This window comes from Odocoileus virginianus, unplaced genomic scaffold (genome assembly GCF_023699985.2).
Source record: "Odocoileus virginianus isolate 20LAN1187 ecotype Illinois unplaced genomic scaffold, Ovbor_1.2 Unplaced_Contig_12, whole genome shotgun sequence".
Lineage (NCBI taxonomy): Eukaryota > Metazoa > Chordata > Mammalia > Artiodactyla > Cervidae > Odocoileus > Odocoileus virginianus.
Window position 1 is genome coordinate 2,157,764 of NW_027224329.1, and position 19,737 is coordinate 2,177,500.

Sequence of the window (19,737 nt, forward strand, 5' to 3'; positions counted from 1 at the left end):
TGAGCTACAAGGTAAGCCCTAATAAATACATAAAGCTAGACTATTCCCCTTTGAGAAACAATGGGGCATGAAGTACCTAAAACCATCTTCCCCTTAACTTTCACTCTGCCTGCTCAAATTATTCACTCAGAACACACTGTAGACATTTGGAGCATGTCACAAACACCAGGACTATCTTCACAAATTATGTAATATTTTGCCTGCAAGCTGACAGTAAATTAATACCTTAAAGTGAATTAGCAGATTATGCCTCTATTGACAATTATGTTTTCAATTTATTGGTCTGTTTTGTGAATACGGTTAATTCTCAACTATCAATCTAACTAAATATGCTTGTTGAATCCTGTCAAAGTGAAAAATTGTGCTCCTGTCCAGACCATAGGGAGAAATGGTCTCATTGTCCTTTGTGTTAGTCCCACTCTGTCAAGCCTATTGTGGTCGATTCTGGGGGCCACATTTTAGGAGGGACTTAAAAATATTAAAAAATTTATATCTGGGAGATGGTGACCAGAAGGGGAAGGGGATGACTGGAATTCACGTCATCCAAGTAACAGATGAAGCCCCTTAAAATATTTAGCTTACAAAAGAGACAACTAAAAAGTGACAAAATGGTTATAGTCTTCAATCTGTACAGCATGAGAAAAAGAGAGTATATCTACTCAGTATCACTTTAAAGGGCAGAATTAGGACCAGTGAGTAGAACTATAATTGTAACATTCATTCATTCCACAGATAAGTAGTGACAGTTTCCTACATGCCAGGCATAATGCTAGACACTGGGGATGACCATTGCCGCAGCTGCTAAGTCACAAAGCAGTAAAATCCATTGCTACATGCAAGAGAGAAATGGAAGCAGACAGGAGAGACTGCCCAAGTCCAGCAACAGACAGAGGTAGTACTGGAGGGGAGAGAGGCTCTCATGAGAGAAGTCAGCCCAACAAAAAGAATTTTCTATCAACGTGAACTGTCCCACCACGGAGTGAACTACTTCCTGAGCCTCGTGAGACCTAGGAAGTACCTGCCTGCTAGAGGCATTTGAGCAGAGAAGCCATTGCTACACTGGGTGAGAGGCTGAAACAGACGGTTTTTAGGGTCTCTTCTCTAAGAGTTCAGAGAAGGCGATGGCACCCCACTCCAGTACTCTTGCCTGGAAAATCCCATGGACGGAGGAGCCTGGTGGGCTGCAGTCCATGGGGTCGCGAAGAGTCGGGCATGACTGAGCGACTTCACTTTCACTTTTCACTTTCATGCATTGGAGAAGGAAGTGGCAACCCACTCCAGTGTTCTTGCCTGGAGAATCCCAGGGACGGGGGAGCCTGGTGGGCTGCCGTCTATGGGGTCGCACAGAGTCGGACACAACTGAAGTGACTTAGCAGCAGCAGCAGCAGCTCTAAGAGTTGTTACTCTGCTGACTCCAACTGAATGTCCTATTGACCAAGTGAATACTCTAATTTAACTCTCAGGGAAGCAGAAAATTTCATTCACCAGGTGTCCCCAATAGTAGTGTTCTGGTTAATAAGAATTTTAATGTATGGACCTCAACTAAACCACAAAACATAAATTTAAAAGGAAATCTGCCATCTTGCCCATTTTTCCTCCACCAACAAAATTTTTAAAATCCAAATCAAATGATAATGATTCTTGTTGATGGCAGACCATGGGCATTTACCAGGAAAATGTTTGGATATCCAAACATGTGAATAATACTGAGCATATAATTTCCTCTATAAAATGAAGTCATGATTCTGTAAATATGGGGCTGAGTCATATTAAATTCTGCCACTGAAACAAATGATGCTTTCTGTACTATAAAACTGTCATTTTTTTAGCACTTCCTCTGTGTCGGACACTGTTCTAAGTGAGATGCATGTTATTAACTCATGTTATTTCTCCCAACAAACTTTGAAGTGTGCATTTAAAAAAATCATCCCATTTTACAGATGAGAAAGTTGAGACACATAGAGATCAAATCATTTGCGCACTGGGTGAATGGAATTCTGACACAAGCAGTGTGACTCCATACTCTCAACCACTGCACTATACAGTTACCTTGTACTCACCTGAGTCTACAAGAGGGACACTTGTATGCACAGAGGCAAGGAGCAACCAACACCATTGCAAAGAGCCAAGGGCTGCTTGGTGGACTGAGCACCCTCAGTAATCACTTCCACACACCTGCCTCGCGGGGTCCCCTTACATTCTCACCTCAACAAAACAGCAAATGTCTCCATATCACTGACCTTCATGATCTGTCAGAAACAGCTGGAACAGTGACTATGGAATCCATGATTTCTATAGCATTACTTTATCTACTGTTTTGGATTAATCCACTCCTCCCTCATTCACGTATTTCCCTGTTTGGATTTCATTTGCTAATTATCTAGCAGTTCTAAGAGAATTTCTTGTGGCCTCTTTACAGAACCACTGTTTATTCCTTCTTAGGCTCAAAATGGTGCTCTGTGGTTATAAAAATGAATTGTGGCACATTGGAGGAAAAAAATGAACTTACTGTTATACATCCGGCCCATCATTTTTAAAATTTCTCCCAGATGATTGAACTCAGATCCAATCCCTTCTATTGGTGTCAATATTTCAGCCAAAATAAGACAGATTACCAAAAACAGCTAGTGATTTCTTTTTTCTTTTTGTTCTCAGTGTTGTACTGTCACTTAAATAAATACTATGTTAGGAAAATAAACATTTCAGCTTAATTTTTCTCACTGATGAGCCATTTCTTCTCCGCCTTTCTAACCTTCAAAATTAAGTCATCAACCAGGACCCAGTCATTCCTGCCACTAACTTTTCATTTACTGCATTCATTAATATCCATTGCATGTACACCACACATGTTTAAAGTACCCACTTCAAGCACTGCCATTTATTCCCCTAAAAATGCCTCATTACATAAAGAATAAACCTTTTAACCTATATCAACAATCAAAGAGCTTGAGTAAATGATGAAGTAAATGAGTCCAAGTTAGAGTATACTCAGATCAAAATTCATGGACCCCTTTGCCCTTGGCTTAAACATTTATCTTTGGAAGCAATGGCCTATTTGCAAATTGTGTAAGGAGATTGGGATTGACACATATACAGTATTGATACTATGCATAAAATAGATAACTAATGAGAACCTATGTGTATAGCTCAGGGAACTCTACTCAGTGCTCTGAGGTGACCTAAATGGGAAAGAAATCCAAAAAATAGGAGATATATGTATGCATGCATGCTTAGCTGCTCAGTCATGTCTGACTGTGACCCCATGGACTGTAGCCCACCAGGTTCTTCTGTCCATGGAATTATCCAGGCAAGAATACTGGAGTGGGTTGCCATTTCCTTCTCCAAAGGGTCTTCCCCACCCAGGGACTGAACCCATGTCTGTTGCATCTCTTGGACTATAGAATCTTGGCAGACTCTATACCACTATATACGTATATACGTGTAGCTGATTGATTTTTCAGTATAGCAGAAACTAACAGAACATTGTAAAGCAACTATACTCCAATAAAAATAAAAGAGACTAATTGTTCTAACCCCTCTCCCTTTTATTCAGATTTGATTGGGCCAATACAAAATACCTCTTTGTAAGTGAACAAAGATACATACCCACCACAGTGTTGTCTGTAATAGCAAAAAAACTAGAACTGGCTTAAGAGTCCTTCAATAGGGGATTGGGTAAATAAAGTATGACACATTCATAGATTAAAATACTATGCAGCCATTACAAAGGAGAAAAATATAAAGCGATGCAAGAGAATGATAAAGACAAGATTCAATATAGAGTTTAATTTTGGCCTATGCAGTTAGGGAGGGATACATATGCAAATTTCAACTAACTTCATAATATTTTACTTCTTAAGTTTTGTGTCAGGTACACAGGTGTTCTTACAGAACTTTTTATATCTTTCTGTGCATCTGAATTATTTACTACTTTTAAAAAGTGTTTGGGCAGTTGTATAGGAAATTCCCAGTGAAATAAAATAAAGCCATTGAGAATATTCCATTATGGTGCTTAGAAATTGTTTCATGTGTCCAATGAGGATAATGTGATGTGAAATGAGCATAAATGTCAATGAATGGGATTTTAATTTTAGAAGGTCTCGATTATTAGGGGGAAAGTTATTGGTGTGAACATCAAAGGCAGGCTAAGGGGCAAAAAAACCAAATGACAAACTAGAGATTATAAAACATATATCCTGAATGGTTTGGTTGAGAAAGATCCAAAGATCTTTAGAGTAACTTCAGCTCTAGAGTTCTACAATGCTGTAAAATTACTGTTGCTAGTCATATTCACCAACATTCTGACATCTTTGACTAAGAATCTGGTTTTCACCCTGATCAGGCCTAAGGTTCAGTTATTAAATATATCTTGAATGCCTACCATGCATCAGAAATTGTGCTGGCCTCCAACAGGGCTACAAAAATGAACCAGACATGGGCTTGTCATCAATATTACCCAGCAACATGGGGAAGAGAGACCATAGCCAATTCACCTTAATGCAATTTAGTAAAAGCTCTATAGCAAACCTATGAGCCCAAGCCTCATCCAAGTCACAACTATCCCTCCCCTGGATCATTAGAATGGGAAAACAGCTGAGGAATCACTTCTGTGGGAACAGAGGAGAGTCAAGAAAAATTTCACAGAAGACATGCTATTCACTCTGTATCTTGTAGGATGAACAGAGCTAATCAGGCAGAAGCCAGAGCATAACCAGAGGCAGAAGATATGCAAATGTGTGGCATATTTCAGCGAAGAGTGAGAAGTCCATTGTGACCAGCTCCTAGGAGAGTAGTCAAGATCATAAAAACTCTCGAATGTCATACATTAGAGTTTGGATTTTGGCCTCAGGTATTGGGGAACTATCGGAGACTTTTAAAGAATGAAGTAACTTGATCAGATTTACATTTTGGAAGGATCACTGGAGGATAAAAGGAAGAGAAGATGAGACTTGGGAGACCAGTTAGGAGGCCAGGTAGTCTAGACCAAAAACTGAGGAGAGCATGCCCCAGGGCAACGCTAATGAGAAGGAAAAGGAGACAGAAGGACAGATCCTACAGGCATTTCTATGTTAGAATAAACATGGCATAATGAGAGGCTGAAGAAGGAATAGAAACCAAACCTTCTAGCTTAGATATTAAGAAGTTTGCTGATGAATTTAGGAGAGCCAGGCTGTACAAGGAAGACTAAGTGCAGTTTGGAAATATTTAATCTGAAAGTGTCTCTAGGCCTGTCAGGTGAAGATGTTCCTCAGCAAGGCTTGTTTGCTGTCTCCCCCAAACATGTCTACCTCCGTTGTTCCCGGCCTTGTCCAAGTCACAACTATCCCTCCACTGGATCATTAGAAAAGCCTTCTAATTGATCTCCTTGCTTCCATTCTGGTCCACTTCATAGTCTAGTCTCCATACAGCAGCTAGAGTACTACTTTAAAATTTTAAATCTGATCTTATCACTTCCCTCCTCAGAATCCTCCAATAGTATCCTATCACATGTAGAACAAATCCAAACTTTTTACCATGACCCACAGGGCCCTACAAGATCTGACTTCTGATTATCCTTCTAAGCTCTTTTCCTACCATTCTCCCTTTTGTTCATTCCACTTCAGCCACATTGAATATTTTTCCTGTTCTTTATGCAAAGCAAGCATATTTCATCTCAATGAATAGTTTCAGTGACTCAGTGAGGGCCTCAATGAAGATCTGATTGCCATAAACACAATGTTTTATTCCATGGTGATAGTTCTGGGAGTTCAAATCATTTTGGAATTCTTTGAGCAGATCCAAGCAAGCCTCAGGAAAGATACAGTGCAACTGGCCAAAGTCCAGAGAAGAGAAGCTAAATAAGCAATCCAAAAAGCTGAGGTAGGGGCCAGAAAACTCCATAAAAGCACACTTGAAAACATGGTAAGTCATGGGGTCACTGAGACCATGCTTCCTTTATATTCTCCAGGATGCTTAATGTGGAGCTGTAAGTAGTTAGTCCATGTTCTAAGGACCACCTGAATTAAGATGAAATTTAATGGAATTAACTTCAAAAAGCTAAAGATGAGGGAAACTTGGCATGGTAGAAAGAACTAAGGTTTAGGGAAGGGGTTTACCTCAACCTGAGTTGAGGGAGGGATTCTCAAATTCTTCACACCCCTAGTAGAGTGCTTTGTATACAGCAGGTGCCCAATGAGTGTTTGTTGAAAGGATGGATGAAAGACTAAATAAATTTTTTTAAAGTTCAAATGGTGTTGATAGAAAATAATGCTTCAATGACAGGAAGCAGTTTTTCTCTTCATTCTGTCCTTGTCATACATGTTTGATTTCTAGACACTCCAATTCAAGAGAAACATCACTAGCTAGAATCCAATGGGAGAAAGATCAAAATTGTGAGGGTTCTGGGAACAATATTAGATATCGGTGGAGTTTAACTGATGAAGAGGGGCCATAATAACAACCTTGCAATATCTGAAAGACCATCGTGTATAAGAAGGAACAGAATTGCTTTGCATAGCTCTAGAGGATAGTAGTCAAGGGTGGGAGTTTTAAAGAAACAAATTGCAGCTCAGAATAAGGAAGTACTTTCTTACAATAATTAGTGCCCCATGCTGGAGAAGGCTAACAAAAATGATTGTACACTCCCTTCCAATGGCCTCTTTTTTTCAGGCAGGTAAGAGGGTAATCACCTAGCAGTATACCGTAGGGTAATTTCTGAATTGAGACGAAGATGGGACTAAGAGAGTGTTTTTCCAAGTAGATTGCAAGTCATTATTGGAACCATAAAATCAATTTAGTGGGTCCTGACCAACATTTTTCTAAGTGAATTCAAACAGAATAGAAAATATCAGACAGCAGCACACATAGCAAAGATGAGTGTGATTTTGGAAAAACCTATTCTGGAACCATGTTTACATATGTATGAATGTACTTACTGGCTGCAGCCTAACCTGTTTTCTTTCCATAGATGGCCATCAAAACATTTTGGAAAACCACTGCACTGAGGCCCCTTCCAGTTTTAAGATCTGGTAGCTCTAAGAATTCTTATCTCTGTTGCAGAGATCCAAAATTGCTGTCTATGAAAAAATGTGGTCTTACATGAAATCAGCAGAGCCATCTGTGTTTACCAAAACAACGGCAGACGGGGTGGCCCGAGTGCGGAAGTCCAAGGGAAAGTTCGCCTTCCTGCTGGAGTCAACCATGAATGAGTACATTGAGCAGAGAAAACCGTGTGATACGATGAAAGTTGGTGGAAATCTGGATTCCAAAGGCTATGGTGTGGCAACCCCTAAAGGCTCAGCATTAAGGTGGGTGGAATAATATAACAATATCCGTGTTGTTATAGTATTCCACCTACCCTGATGCATTTTGTTGTCGTTTTCTTTCTTGTGGATTTTGAGGTAACTTTTAAAAGTTTAAAACCTACAATATTCCATGGAGTTAAATAAGACGGTAAATTATGGTTTCATCTATTTAATGCATCCATTTTTTTTAATGTTCTCTCTCTGTGTGGTCCTCTCTGACTGTTTGTTGCTGTTTTAATTTTACAGTTCAACGGCTTTTTCAATTTAAATGGTAAAAGCCAAGATATGGTGCCATATGTGACGAATGTTAATTGCATGGATGTGGTGTTCCTGTTACTTTTTTTCTCAAAGACAATTTCCCCATCCCGCACACTTCAGTTTTTGAGCAAATGTTATCCTCCATATGCCACCTTCCAATATTTAACCCTGTATTTGCTGTACAGACATTTTTATAGCTCCACGTTCTGTGAAATTTAGCCAATTTGTCCTCTTGTGCTCCTTTTTATACGTTAACGATTTCCTAAGCATTTGTGCATTTTCTTACAAGTTATTGTTTTATCGTTTCAAGAAATGCTGTTAACCTCGCAGTTTTAAAACTGAATGAACAAGGCCTCTTGGACAAATTGAAAAACAAATGGTGGTACGACAAAGGAGAGTGCGGCAGCGGGGGAGGTGATTCCAAGGTCAGCCTCAATGTCACCACAACCGGGTACCCTTAGTGACGAGTAATCGGCAAGACTGTTAGCTTCTTACTGAGGAAAGAGCACAAGACTCACACAGAAAGTGGAATGACCAGGTTATTCCCCTGCCTGGCAGCTTTGGGAACTAGCAAGACTTCAGGGCACCGCCCGCACTTTTGATCTAACTTGGGTCCCTTCTTAAACTCCCAGACAGAGGCTCCCCATCCACACCCTGCCCCTCCCCTCACAGGCCAGACCGCCGGCCTTAAGAAGGCCAGTGTGCGGGTCTCAACACCCTAGGCTTTCCCAAGCCTGAGGCTTTCCTTAAGACTGTCCCCACCTGCCTCAGATGAGTGCTGTGAGAAATCAAATCTATCTACTGAAAAGTCAGGTAACAGCCTTTTTTTTCCCCCCTCAGGCGTGATGGTTGCTCAGTGGTTGGTTGCCTGATTAGAGTTGGCTTCTTCAATCATGTGTATGAGTGATGAGATGTTCTCGATATGTGATAGCCTATTTAAGCTGGCCCCACTCAACTTGAAAGCCAAAGAACAAGCTCGGTTTCAAGTTAAATGGGGTCTTTCTTCAATAGGCCACCACATATATAGATTTTGCCAAGGTATTCAGTATATTTAAACAAGCGCGTCGCCTGACTGATACTCTCTGTGTATAAATCCCTGATTTGGCTTCTCCTTAGCCGTGTTCTTGGTTCAGGTAGGTCTAATTGTTATCCAGGCTGCCGTCGTGAGAAAATCCATCTTACTTGGCATTCCTTTCGCTCCTTAATGCTCTTCCGGGCTAGAACAAATGAATAGCCTTCAACCAAGCAACAAGAAATAGGGGCAAGCTCAGAAGCCACAATACAATGATGGAAGACATGTTGGGTAAGTACAGGAGAGGACCTGAAAACAGAATCCTCCATGGCCTAAAGGGCATGAGAATGATATTGAAGCATGTAAGATCGACTCTTGTACAACCAAGATACCATGGGCATCTTAAGGTGAAGAATAGTGTTTCCCAATCACAGACCAACAGACAATGGTTACACCTCTGCTCCTCTCTTTCTCTCTCCACTCCTCAGGATGCTGACGGAAAAGTTAGTTTGCCAGTCTGCAGTATAATATGGGTTTGGAAACACAGAGCACTTTCCAAGAAATAAATTTAAAAACAACTTTCTTCAGGAAATAATCTTACCAAGCATGGGCAAGGTAAAACCTTGATTAACCAGAACTCACCTAACCAGTACCCCAGCTCACTGAATTGTCCCCCCTCACAGTTCCACATTGACAAGAAAGCAGCAATAGTACCAAAAAAGAAGACTGCAAGGAATTGATTTTTTTTTTTTTAATCACTTGCCAAGAGATGACCTATGGTTGGGTCACGCTCAGCTCTGTCTCCTATATCTTCTCTCCATCTGGATTGACCCTCAAACATTAGAGAAAGTGGATACAAGCATTTTGAGGGGGAAAAAAAGGTATTATTAGCCAAGAATGAAACAAAATGAGTATTCTTATTGAAATTCCATTCATCCCTTATGGATTCCAATTAATCAAGGTTTTACTATGTGTCAAAAAGCACTAACTTCCTTTCCTACCAGTGTGAACTAATGCCATTGACTTGGCTCATTCGAGTTTGGCAATGGCTCACCTGATGCCTAGAGTACTTAGCACTTTCTTCCTGGTCTTTTTTCTCATATTATTATCAGGCCACGGAGAACATAATTATACTGCTCAAGTGAGTTGCAGAGTGAAAATTGAGCTGGATTGGATACATGGCTGTCACGAATTCATCCTTCATACTCAGCATGGTTAAAAAGGCGCCATGGACTGTATCAAGATGACTCTAAAACATCCACATGATGCCAAGTGCCCAGAAGTTTTCAAATAACCAGATGTTTTTGATGTTACATAAACAAAAAGATCTGCACGCATCTGGCTGAATTACTTTTCACCCAGATATTGCCTTGCCTCAGCTGATACTGCTGCAAAATTATCAAGTAACTTTGTTGCCAGCCCCACAATTTCCAGATTATCTGATTTTTGGCATGCAAATAGAAAAATATTTCAGTAGATGCTAAATGTTGACCATAGTGCTACCTGCCACTCATCTTTCAAATCACTTTCTTTGCTCATTCCTCCAGACAACTTTTTGAAATAAGTCAACCCTTTCTCAACTATGGATAATAGTGTGATCAGTGCTGCGTATCCAATGATTGCTTATTCCGTTTCTGGATGACCAAGGAGCTTGCCTTTAACTTCTTCCTTCTTGCTACCTGCTGTTTTCTGAGAGTGAGCAAGAGAAGGGGCAAGAGATGAACTTGAATCAGTCTTACCACTATTTAGTGGTGATGCCAAAAACAAATCAATGGAGAAGAAGGTAGAAAAGGCAGTGAAACTTCATTAATTTGGATCCCTCTAATTTATAATTTATGATAAATTGAACAGACACCAGTCTACAGGGACCAATCTACAGTCTAACTTTATCAGGGATGAGGCCAAGAGAGGTTTGTTAAGCAAATGAAGAGTTTAGACTCGATTGTCAGTTGAATTTTTCCTTAAGAGAACAAACCTTTTTCAAATGTTGGAAGCATTTTTTGAGATATAATCATATTCATTACAAATTTATCTGCTAAAGTAGTTCTCACGAGGACCTTCACTAAGGCAATGTTTTATAGTGAGTTTGAATTACAAAATAGACTTTAAGAAATGAAACTGTCATTCTTCAAACCTACTTTGTAATTCAGGACTATCTCCTTCAGACAATCCTCCTCCTCTGTTCAAATCAGTGAGTTTTAACTATTAGTAAAGTGGCTTGAGAATTACATTTCTTTATTGTATTCCATCCCCAGTTAACATGACAATTGACAAATACACCATCATTTCATAGAGAAAGTGAGACCCAGAGATGGTGGTGACTTTGAGAAGGTCACACAGCTAATGCTGTCACAAATCTCTGCTGACTTTCAGGGTCACCTCTTGTGATAATATTGCAGAGAGCAATTTATCACATCTGCCCATCCAATGAGCAATGCAAATCTGATTACATATGATCTATTTCCATAAAAATCAAGTTCATTCTCAACTACCTTGGTTACAAGGCAAATAGCATATTTAAGCCATTCCAGCCCTCACTACTGATTACTAAAAATGACAATAATCACAAAGCCTGACATTTATAAGTGCTTTTACTTTTTCAGAAACAATTTTACAACTATTATCTCTGAAACCAGGAGAGGGAAAAAAACATATATGATTTCTCTCTCTCTCCCACAACATTTAAATAATGATAAATGGACAATTATGTTAAATTCTTGACTTTTCCCCTCTGACATGAGACATAACACATTCTAAGCCTATCCTCTAAAAGTTACTATTTTATGGAAGAAAGAAGCAGTGACCAGGCTGTTTTAAATGTGCACACAGTCAGGCTGATGAAATAGATTTTTTTAAATTCTCTAAATACAAGAAATTAAGATAAGGTCAGTCACCACCAGTTAGCCTCTGCACCAGATCTACAGGTTAGAACTAAAATACTGCTTGGGTTTACCAGTTTCCTAAACCTGGGCTAATTGGGCGGAAACAAATCAGACTCTATCCTTCCTTGATGAACTATAAATGTACAGGCAAGGATCATGGAAATTAGAGCTGTGGTTTGGGAATTTTTAACCTGCAAATCACCCTTTTGTGTTAGCGCTTTATTACACTGTGTGTGCAAATGCAGTAATTAAGAGCCAGTGGGTTGTTTCAGCGATAAACCCCCATCACCAGGGGTTTGTGACACAGCCAGTGAAAGTCTATTGCTATAAATCACAGCAGAATGGGGATTTAGCTGCTGAATTACCACATCAACCTCCCTCCTCAGCTGCTTGTCCCCACAAACTTTCAAATTCCTCTGATGCCCGCACCCACGCTGTTTCATTCCCTTAATCTTGGGTGAAGGGCACCCAGCCTAGCTTCCCCACATAACCTTATTTTACTAGATGGGATCTGGTCAATGAAACAATCCATTTGTGATCTTGACAAGGCGTTATAAACCGTACCCCACTTCACCCTAGAAGTGTCCTGGTTTTAGTTCTATCCAGGGATTTAAATCAACTTCCAATGTCCATATTTTCCAAGACAAAAATCAGCATATTTTGTGTGCTTTGGGGAACACTGGAACAAAATGTTTAAATGAGACCATTCTAAACCAGTTGACTGCAGTAAGAGTTGCCTTAACTTGTAAGGCATATAGGCAAGTAAGGATGAGGATGGGATATGAACTTAAACTTCCATTAAGTCACAAAGAGTTGGACACAACTGAGCAACTAAGCATTATGTGACCCCATGAACTGTAGCCCACCAGGCTCCTCTGTCCATGGAATTTTCCAGGCAAAAATACTGGAGCAGATTGCCATTTCCTCTCCAGGGCATCTTCCTAACCTGATCATTATTATTTATAGAGTATTGATAGAGAAATGCAGTTTATTTTCTTCACAAATATATCAGGACTAGAATAAACTAACCAATGGGTTGCTAGTAAAGAACTTAGGGAACTTGTTTTAATAAATTCCAAAAACGACTTGCAATTAAAATTCGTTATATCTCCTTTCACATGGGTGCTCTTAACGTACTTAAAAAGAGTTTGTTCTCTTAAGAAATTCAAAGATATTCCTCCTATCACAATCTTTTTTTTTTTTTTTTTTCGTAACCATGCATTTGCTTAGCAAGTCTCCTATTCAGAGATAGTAAAAGTTATTCTTTAGGACAGTAGATTTCCAAATGCCCTCGGCTTTTCTTTAGTGGTACATAGATAAATGAGGTGATACTGTGTTTCCTATATGCATAAATGAGATCCTCAGCTGTGTGTGTATTTCTTCTTCCATGTTTGTCTACAATTCTCCTCTCCTATGCCATCGTCTCTTAACCACTTCTCTTCCACACCCAGAATTGTTTGACATTCTTGGGCCTTGGGTCATGGATGTGAATCTGCCTCTGCCTTTTACCTGCAATAAGATGGACGTTTTATTGGCAGGAGCCACCCCTAAAGGGAGACATTTTGGATATCCAGGGTTAAGCTGGAACCCCAGTGACTCTCTATTGACACTGTTATGTGTGTAGTCAAGAATCATTACAGATCGATGGCACTTCCTGAGTCTTAGAAGAAGTTCCCGTGAGTCACCAAGACTGGTTTGGGATCAAGGAGTAGGGTGAGTATATTACACTCTTCGTTGGTTTGCATGTCTCTATGCTGGTGCTGCCGCCTGGAAGTATGAAGAAACTGACAGTTTTCTTTCCTGATAGTGACTAAGTTTGCTCCTTGAACTTACTCAGGTCTTCTTCCCAAGAGCAAAGCCTCACTTTCTTTCAAGTGGCTGCTGCAAACAAGGGACCTTTTTGCCTTAAGAACTGAACCAATCCAGTGACTACCAAAACCATTGATTTTACCAGATGGTGTTAAAGAATAAGTTCTACCACCGGAAAAAAAAAATTGTAATCCAGAAAGAAAATATTTTTAAAAGTTAATCCATTTTAATGAATTTTTTTTTTTGAAATTGACTACGTGGCCTTAACACAGTTTCTATGATTAAGATGTGATTATTTGCCTTTGGTGTTATCCTGATAACATGAATGTGTTTCTTATTGACAAATAATGACCAAGTGCCCAACACCAGAGCTACAGAAAGAGCAGCAGGAATGAAAAGCCTGAAGGTAAGAATGCTGCTATACAGTTGCCAAGAAGAAAGACGCCGCTGCAGTGGCAGAGTTAAACGGTATATGTCTATGCTCTTTCTGCCCCACTAAGACCAAATCATTTGGTTTCCTTTCATTTGGAGAGAAGATTATAGGACTACACTCTCTGAAAGGTAGGACAGCCATGGAAAAGAAATGCGAAAGATTTGAAATGATTGGAAAAGAGACACAAACGATGTGAAATGATTAAAACACATTCAACGAGGGTGGGAATTGAGGTTGGTGGAACAGGGTGGGGGCAGATTTCTTTTACAGAGAACAATTGAAATCTATTCTCTTTTGACTTTCTAGAGAGCGGTAAAACATTTGGCCCTTGGCACATGAGGCAAATCCATATTGGTCAGAGGTGGCAAAGGGTGGTCCAAGTGCTAGATGCACCATAAAGCTCAATTTCATCTGGCTTTGAAGCAAATATTTCTCAAAATACAGATCTAAGACAATAGCATCCATTACATTTTTTAAACAAATGAGAGGGAGAGACCGACTCTGCTAGCATGTGCTGTCTAGCATTGTTGCTGGAAATGCAGAGAAGTGGATGAAAGCTGAAAAGAGTGGCATGTACCCTGGAATGGCAACCAGAAGTTAGGTTTCAGATCTGATGCGTAGACCCTATTTGTTGCAATCTATTGGCGTGTAAGCTAAGACTGATTATTTTTCTATGGGTCATGGTCAATGGAGGGCTACCAGGAGAAAAGTAGAATGCTGGCACCCTTGGATTAAGCTCTCAACGAATATTTTGCCTAGAATCAGGAACATGAACTAGATGTCTTTCTTCAGAAACACTTGTTATGTGAGTTTCTGGTAAAGATCTGTTTCCGTCTGTCTTCTCAGTCTATGCCTCTCTTGCTGAGTATCATGGGGATGAACTAAAGACAAGACATTTGTATGTAGTGAAACACAACCAAACACGTGATAGTTTGAATGGATAGTTTAATGGATCTCAAAACAGGGTTTTCAAGGGACTCGTATCAATTACGTACCTGGGGAATTATCTGTGACTACATTTTAAACAAAAGTAGCTTCTCCAGAAGCTTAGCATCTTTCCCACATGTCCCTCATGTCCCTCCCTGTCAGGGACAAATTGAGTAAGAAGTCTTCCCAGACAAATTGGGTTATGTCAGATAGTCCACAACCAATAAATTGTTCAGGTTTCTAGTTCTAGAGGGAGAGATTGGACCAAGGCCCAGTTTGACAAGAATCCATTGGTGAAATTCACAACTTGTAATCAAGGGGTCTATCCCTTTGCATTTGAGAGGTTATCATTTGGAAATGACCTGGCTTTATCCAAATATCTCCAGGTGACTTTGGGGGCTGCTTCTCTAGCACAGAAGCCCATCAATAGGTTTCAGTCACTAGCATTGTTGGGCCCTTAGTAAAATGGCTCACAGCTTTCACCTCCTAATGCTATAGGCATGCATTATTGAATTTGCTCTTTGCACTTACATTAAATTATGATCTCATTAGCGAGGAGTTAAATAGGTTTAAGCTACATTTGTGAACTACATGATATAAATACTGTCTCAGAGTGAGAGTCTAGCAGCTAAGCACTGCATAACTCTGCAAATCATTGCAGCTGCCCCTGTGGAATGAGGGTCACTTGGGTGGCCAGGGTCCAGTATTGCCAGCAGTCATATGTGCCTGTGCTCAGGTTGTGGAGAAAGCTCGGGTAGAAAGATTAAAGCAATTTAAATCTTCATTCTCCTAGAATCCTGCATCCAGAAACCCCTGTGAAAAGAAATAAATCAAGCTTCTTTAAAGGGGCTCCAGAATACTAATGTAGTCTAGGGCGTAGCCTCCAACAGCTACTAGGTGGAGAGGTAAATCCCTTCACTACACATATCCCAAGGTAACCTATGGAAAAGAATATCAAGGACTCTAGACTATATCCTTTCATCCAATGACGAATCTTCTCTTGGTTGGTCATCAATTGACTTCAACTTAATAGATCAAGTCCTGCCTGGGCAGAGATGTCTGTAACTGCCTTCCTGCCTGTGATTTCCTGAATAATGCTAGGAGTTCTCCAGAAAAGGCTAGGGAAACAAGCAAGCAATTCGAAAAGGTGAACTGTCACCCTGAAAACCTGAAATATCTTCAGTAGAAAAGCCAGTGATAGATGGCTTTTCTCCCTCCACTGAACCGAAGATAATTTTCAGAAGTTGTTCCAAAAAATCACTAGGTACCAAGAAGCAAATGCAGTAACTTGGAGTGAGCTTTGGATAAATCATAGCATGGGCGGTGGGGCTTCCAGCTTAGGCTATGATAAGTTTCTGTTATCATCATTCAGACATTGTGTTCTTAGAGCAAGTTTGTAAGTAACACTGCAAATACACCATCCTTGCTCATATATTTCTTTTACTTCTCCATAATCTCCTTGTCTTTCCCTCTATGACCTACGTATTTACACATATATCTGTCCCTCCTAAGGGCACCATTGAAGATCTCTTGGTATAATTAATTAAACAGACATTTGCCCTTTAGGTGTCCCTGCTCAGAAAGGAGAAAAGAAGCCACTTAAACTAGAATATATCACACAGTCTCTCAAATAGATAAATCTTACAACACCCTTGATTCCTATATCTTTCAGGCCTAGAACTAGATCCATAGTACAAACCTTGTCTCTCAACCCTTCTAGGAACACCATATGGAGGAATCAACTTGGTCACCAACTCATGAGGCCATTTTTTCTTCTTTGCACTATGGGAAAACAGCACCCCCACTTCACTCTCTCCACATTTCTTTCTTTATAAAAAAGAGAATCCAACATGGCTCAAATCTACATAGTTTAGGTATTTCCTGAAATCAAAATTAAAAAATAAATTGGACAGTTCCTTTGAAATCAAAATTTTTAGTTACTTTAAAAAAAATAAGCAGTTTCTACTTTCACAGGAGAAAAAATTGTTCCTCTTATCCTAAAACTGTCTGCATATGTAACATAGGCCGGCACTAAGATGACATTGAACTTTGCAATGGCTGGCTCATAGCTCCCAGAAATGAGCTGGGAACCTAGACAACCGCCACCCGGGGCTGGATGCCCTGGATTAATGAGCACATAGCTTTGTTGTTGATTGTTGCCAGGTGGGGATGGCAGAGATAAGCAGAAATTTGTATCAGCCAGTAATGTTTTCTTCAAAAATAGAACTCATTTTCAAGTCATTATGAATTACATTACTACCCTAATTTCAAAAAAAAAATTGATGCTACTTCATGACTGCTCCCCACACTCAGGAACCATCATTCTGTCTCAGGTCAGTTCTCCCTTCACATACTATTAACTGACTAGGTGACATTTGCTGTTATCCCCTCCATCTGGTCCATAATCCACATACATTTTTATGATATAGGTGTAATTTACAGCCTTTCCATAGGAGGAGTTTACACCCTTTCCTCCACCCAACCCCCCAGACCATTATTTAAATAAAACAGAACAAAGAGTTAGAGTTTATAAACAGTTACACTCTGCTTCCTTTCCCATTTCTCATGAAGCTTTGTATTTTAACAAGGAAGTTTCCTGCATCTTAATGATGTGAAATTCCCTTGATGGAATGTCAGGTACCAGTGAGGAAAATATTTGGGCGGGGGGGGGGTGTTCCCAGACCCCCTGAAATTACAAAGCACTCCTGTTCTCTCCCAAGCTCTCCAACCTGTGTTTTTGTTTTGTTCTGTTTTGTTTTTGCCTTAAGAGGACTCCACTCAGGAAATATTCTCAGCAAGCCCTTCAGAGGGGAGAATGGCTAACTAATTTCCATGATACGAATCTGACCTACTTTGTTTAATTCTTTCCATCCTCTACTGAAGCGAGGACAATAAATATTTCTGACTTCTAATTCTCTTAGGTACCCGTTAAGGGCCTGCAGTCATAGCTCTGAAACATTCCCCTGGAGACATACCACCGCACCACAGTGGTAAAAGGCCTCAGCTGCTGGATCTGCCCTTGCTAGGCTGAGAGTTATTTGGAATCTGATGGTCCCTAAAGAAAAATCTCATTATGAACATCCAAGCTCTAAGAACAAAAACAATGCGGGCTTGCCACCCCTTTTGTGTGTGTGTTCCATTGGTGAAGGTACAGTGCAGAGTTGCATGGATATCAATTTGCCTTCCAGCCTGCCCCAATAATTTGCTGTGTAGGCTAGAGCAGATTACTTAACCTTTCTGTGCCTCGATTGCTTTACTTAGCGAGGCCATGAATCTACCTTCTTAAAGTGATTATTAAACTTGACCAATAATAATAATTTTATTATGCGTCAAGTGCTAGGCTGGAAAACAAAATGCTAAAGAGCTTTCTATTCAAGTATTTCTTGAGGGAACTCTTCTAAGTGGGGAATACAAATATGTAAGCCATTGTCTTTCCACTTGAGTAACATAGTCTAGGGGGAAACACAAGGCCTGGGCACAAATAATAAGGCAAGATAGAAGATGAAGAGGGGGAGAGAAAATAGTAGGGTGAGGAGCAAAAATGACATCAAGAGGAAAGTGACATTTAAAGTGACCAATTGCCCACCTCATTCTACTTTCTTTAAAATACCAAATTGTATGTGTCTGTGTGTGTGTCTGTGTGTGTTTTGGGAGGGAAACGTCAATACATTTGGTTGATTTGAATTGAGTTTGGCAATACATCCAGTAAGGTACAGTAACAGAGAAAATTATGTGGATAGAAGCAGTTTTTCTCTGCCATCTTGGGAATTTATTCCACCCTGCAGCAACGTACAATTGTAGGAGATTTGGCCTTTAAAGTACTTTCTTTTCTTGGCAGCTATCCTAACCTTGTTAAGTGGTATTATCTGTGATTTCTGATTACAGCTTTTATGCTGCTTGGCTGTGCTGCTGCTTAAAATGTTTGTTTTTCTCCTTCATTTTTATTTAGAAGTTCCCAAATGCACATTGGTTCCCTGCCAGATTTCACAAACCCTGTGATTTTTTTTTTCCAATCAAAGACTAAACTTCTAAGGATATATCATTTGTCAGATTTCCCTAAAGTCCTGGGGCATCAGATAAGGTTTGGATTGTCTAAGGCAGAGTTTCCCAGCTGCAGCACTATTGACATCTGGGACCTTGTGGTGGGGGCGGTCCTGCACATAGTGGGGTGTTTAATAGCATCACTGGCCTCTACCTACTAGATGCCTGTATCGCCCCCCTCCCCAGTTGTGACAATGAAAGATGACTCGACATTGCCCAGTGTCTCCTGAAGTGCAAAACAGAGAGCCATTGCTCTAAGGTAACCTCCACTGTAACTATGGACTACGGTAGTAGAGAGCGGTTACCAACCATTCTGAGGGAGCCAATCAATGGCCTAAGGCAGGGGTAGGTCACTTGTCAGAAAAATAGGATGCTAGATTGCTGACCTGGATGCTAAATGCTCAGCCTGGATTTTGACGAGTGGAGGGTGGCAGCCCAGAATAGGCCCAGCAGGTGAAAAGCCTTCCCTCCTTTAAAACCAGTACTTTTTTGTCCCAGGACCCCTTTACACAGTTCAAAGTTATAGGCAACCCCCAAAGATTTTGTTTGTATGTATTATGTCTATTAATGCTTACCATATCAGAAATTAAAATGGAACGATTTTTAAATAATGTATTAATAACTCATTTAAAAATAATAAACCCAATGTATATTCACATAAATAGCATGCTTCTATGAAAAATAACTCAATTTTTAAAAAAATCAGTGAGGAGTGGCATTGTCCTATTTTTGCAAGTATCTTTAATATCTGGCTTAATATAAGAGAATAGGATTCTCATATCTACTTCTTCATTCAATGTGTTGTGATATCACATGTCATGTTACCTCCAGGAAACTCCACTGTACATCGTGAGAGAATAAGAGTGAGAAAGGCAAAGAACACCTTAGTATTAATACCAAAATAATTTTGACCTCACAGACCCTCTGATGAAAAGATTTCAGGGATTCTCCAGGGGTCTCTGGACCAGTTTGAGAACCACTGCTCTAAACTAACATGCTCCACTTTTATCAACTCTAGCTTACTTCAGTGTTGACAAATTTTTTTTAAACCCAGGATCTCTAGGGAGAGATCTCTATTTGGACCTTAGTGTG

At 40.0% G+C, this 19,737-nt stretch overlaps 1 protein-coding gene across 1 annotated transcript in view; it reads left to right on the plus strand.

Moving 5' to 3' along the window:
* Positions 1 to 19,737, plus strand: part of GRIA3 (glutamate ionotropic receptor AMPA type subunit 3) — a 292,117-nt gene that overhangs the window by 259,945 nt on the left and 12,435 nt on the right. Inside the window, 2 exon segments of the mRNA XM_070464057.1 lie at positions 7,039 to 7,286; positions 7,852 to 7,966. Coding sequence (XP_070320158.1) covers positions 7,039 to 7,286; positions 7,852 to 7,966 — 363 coding nt within the window.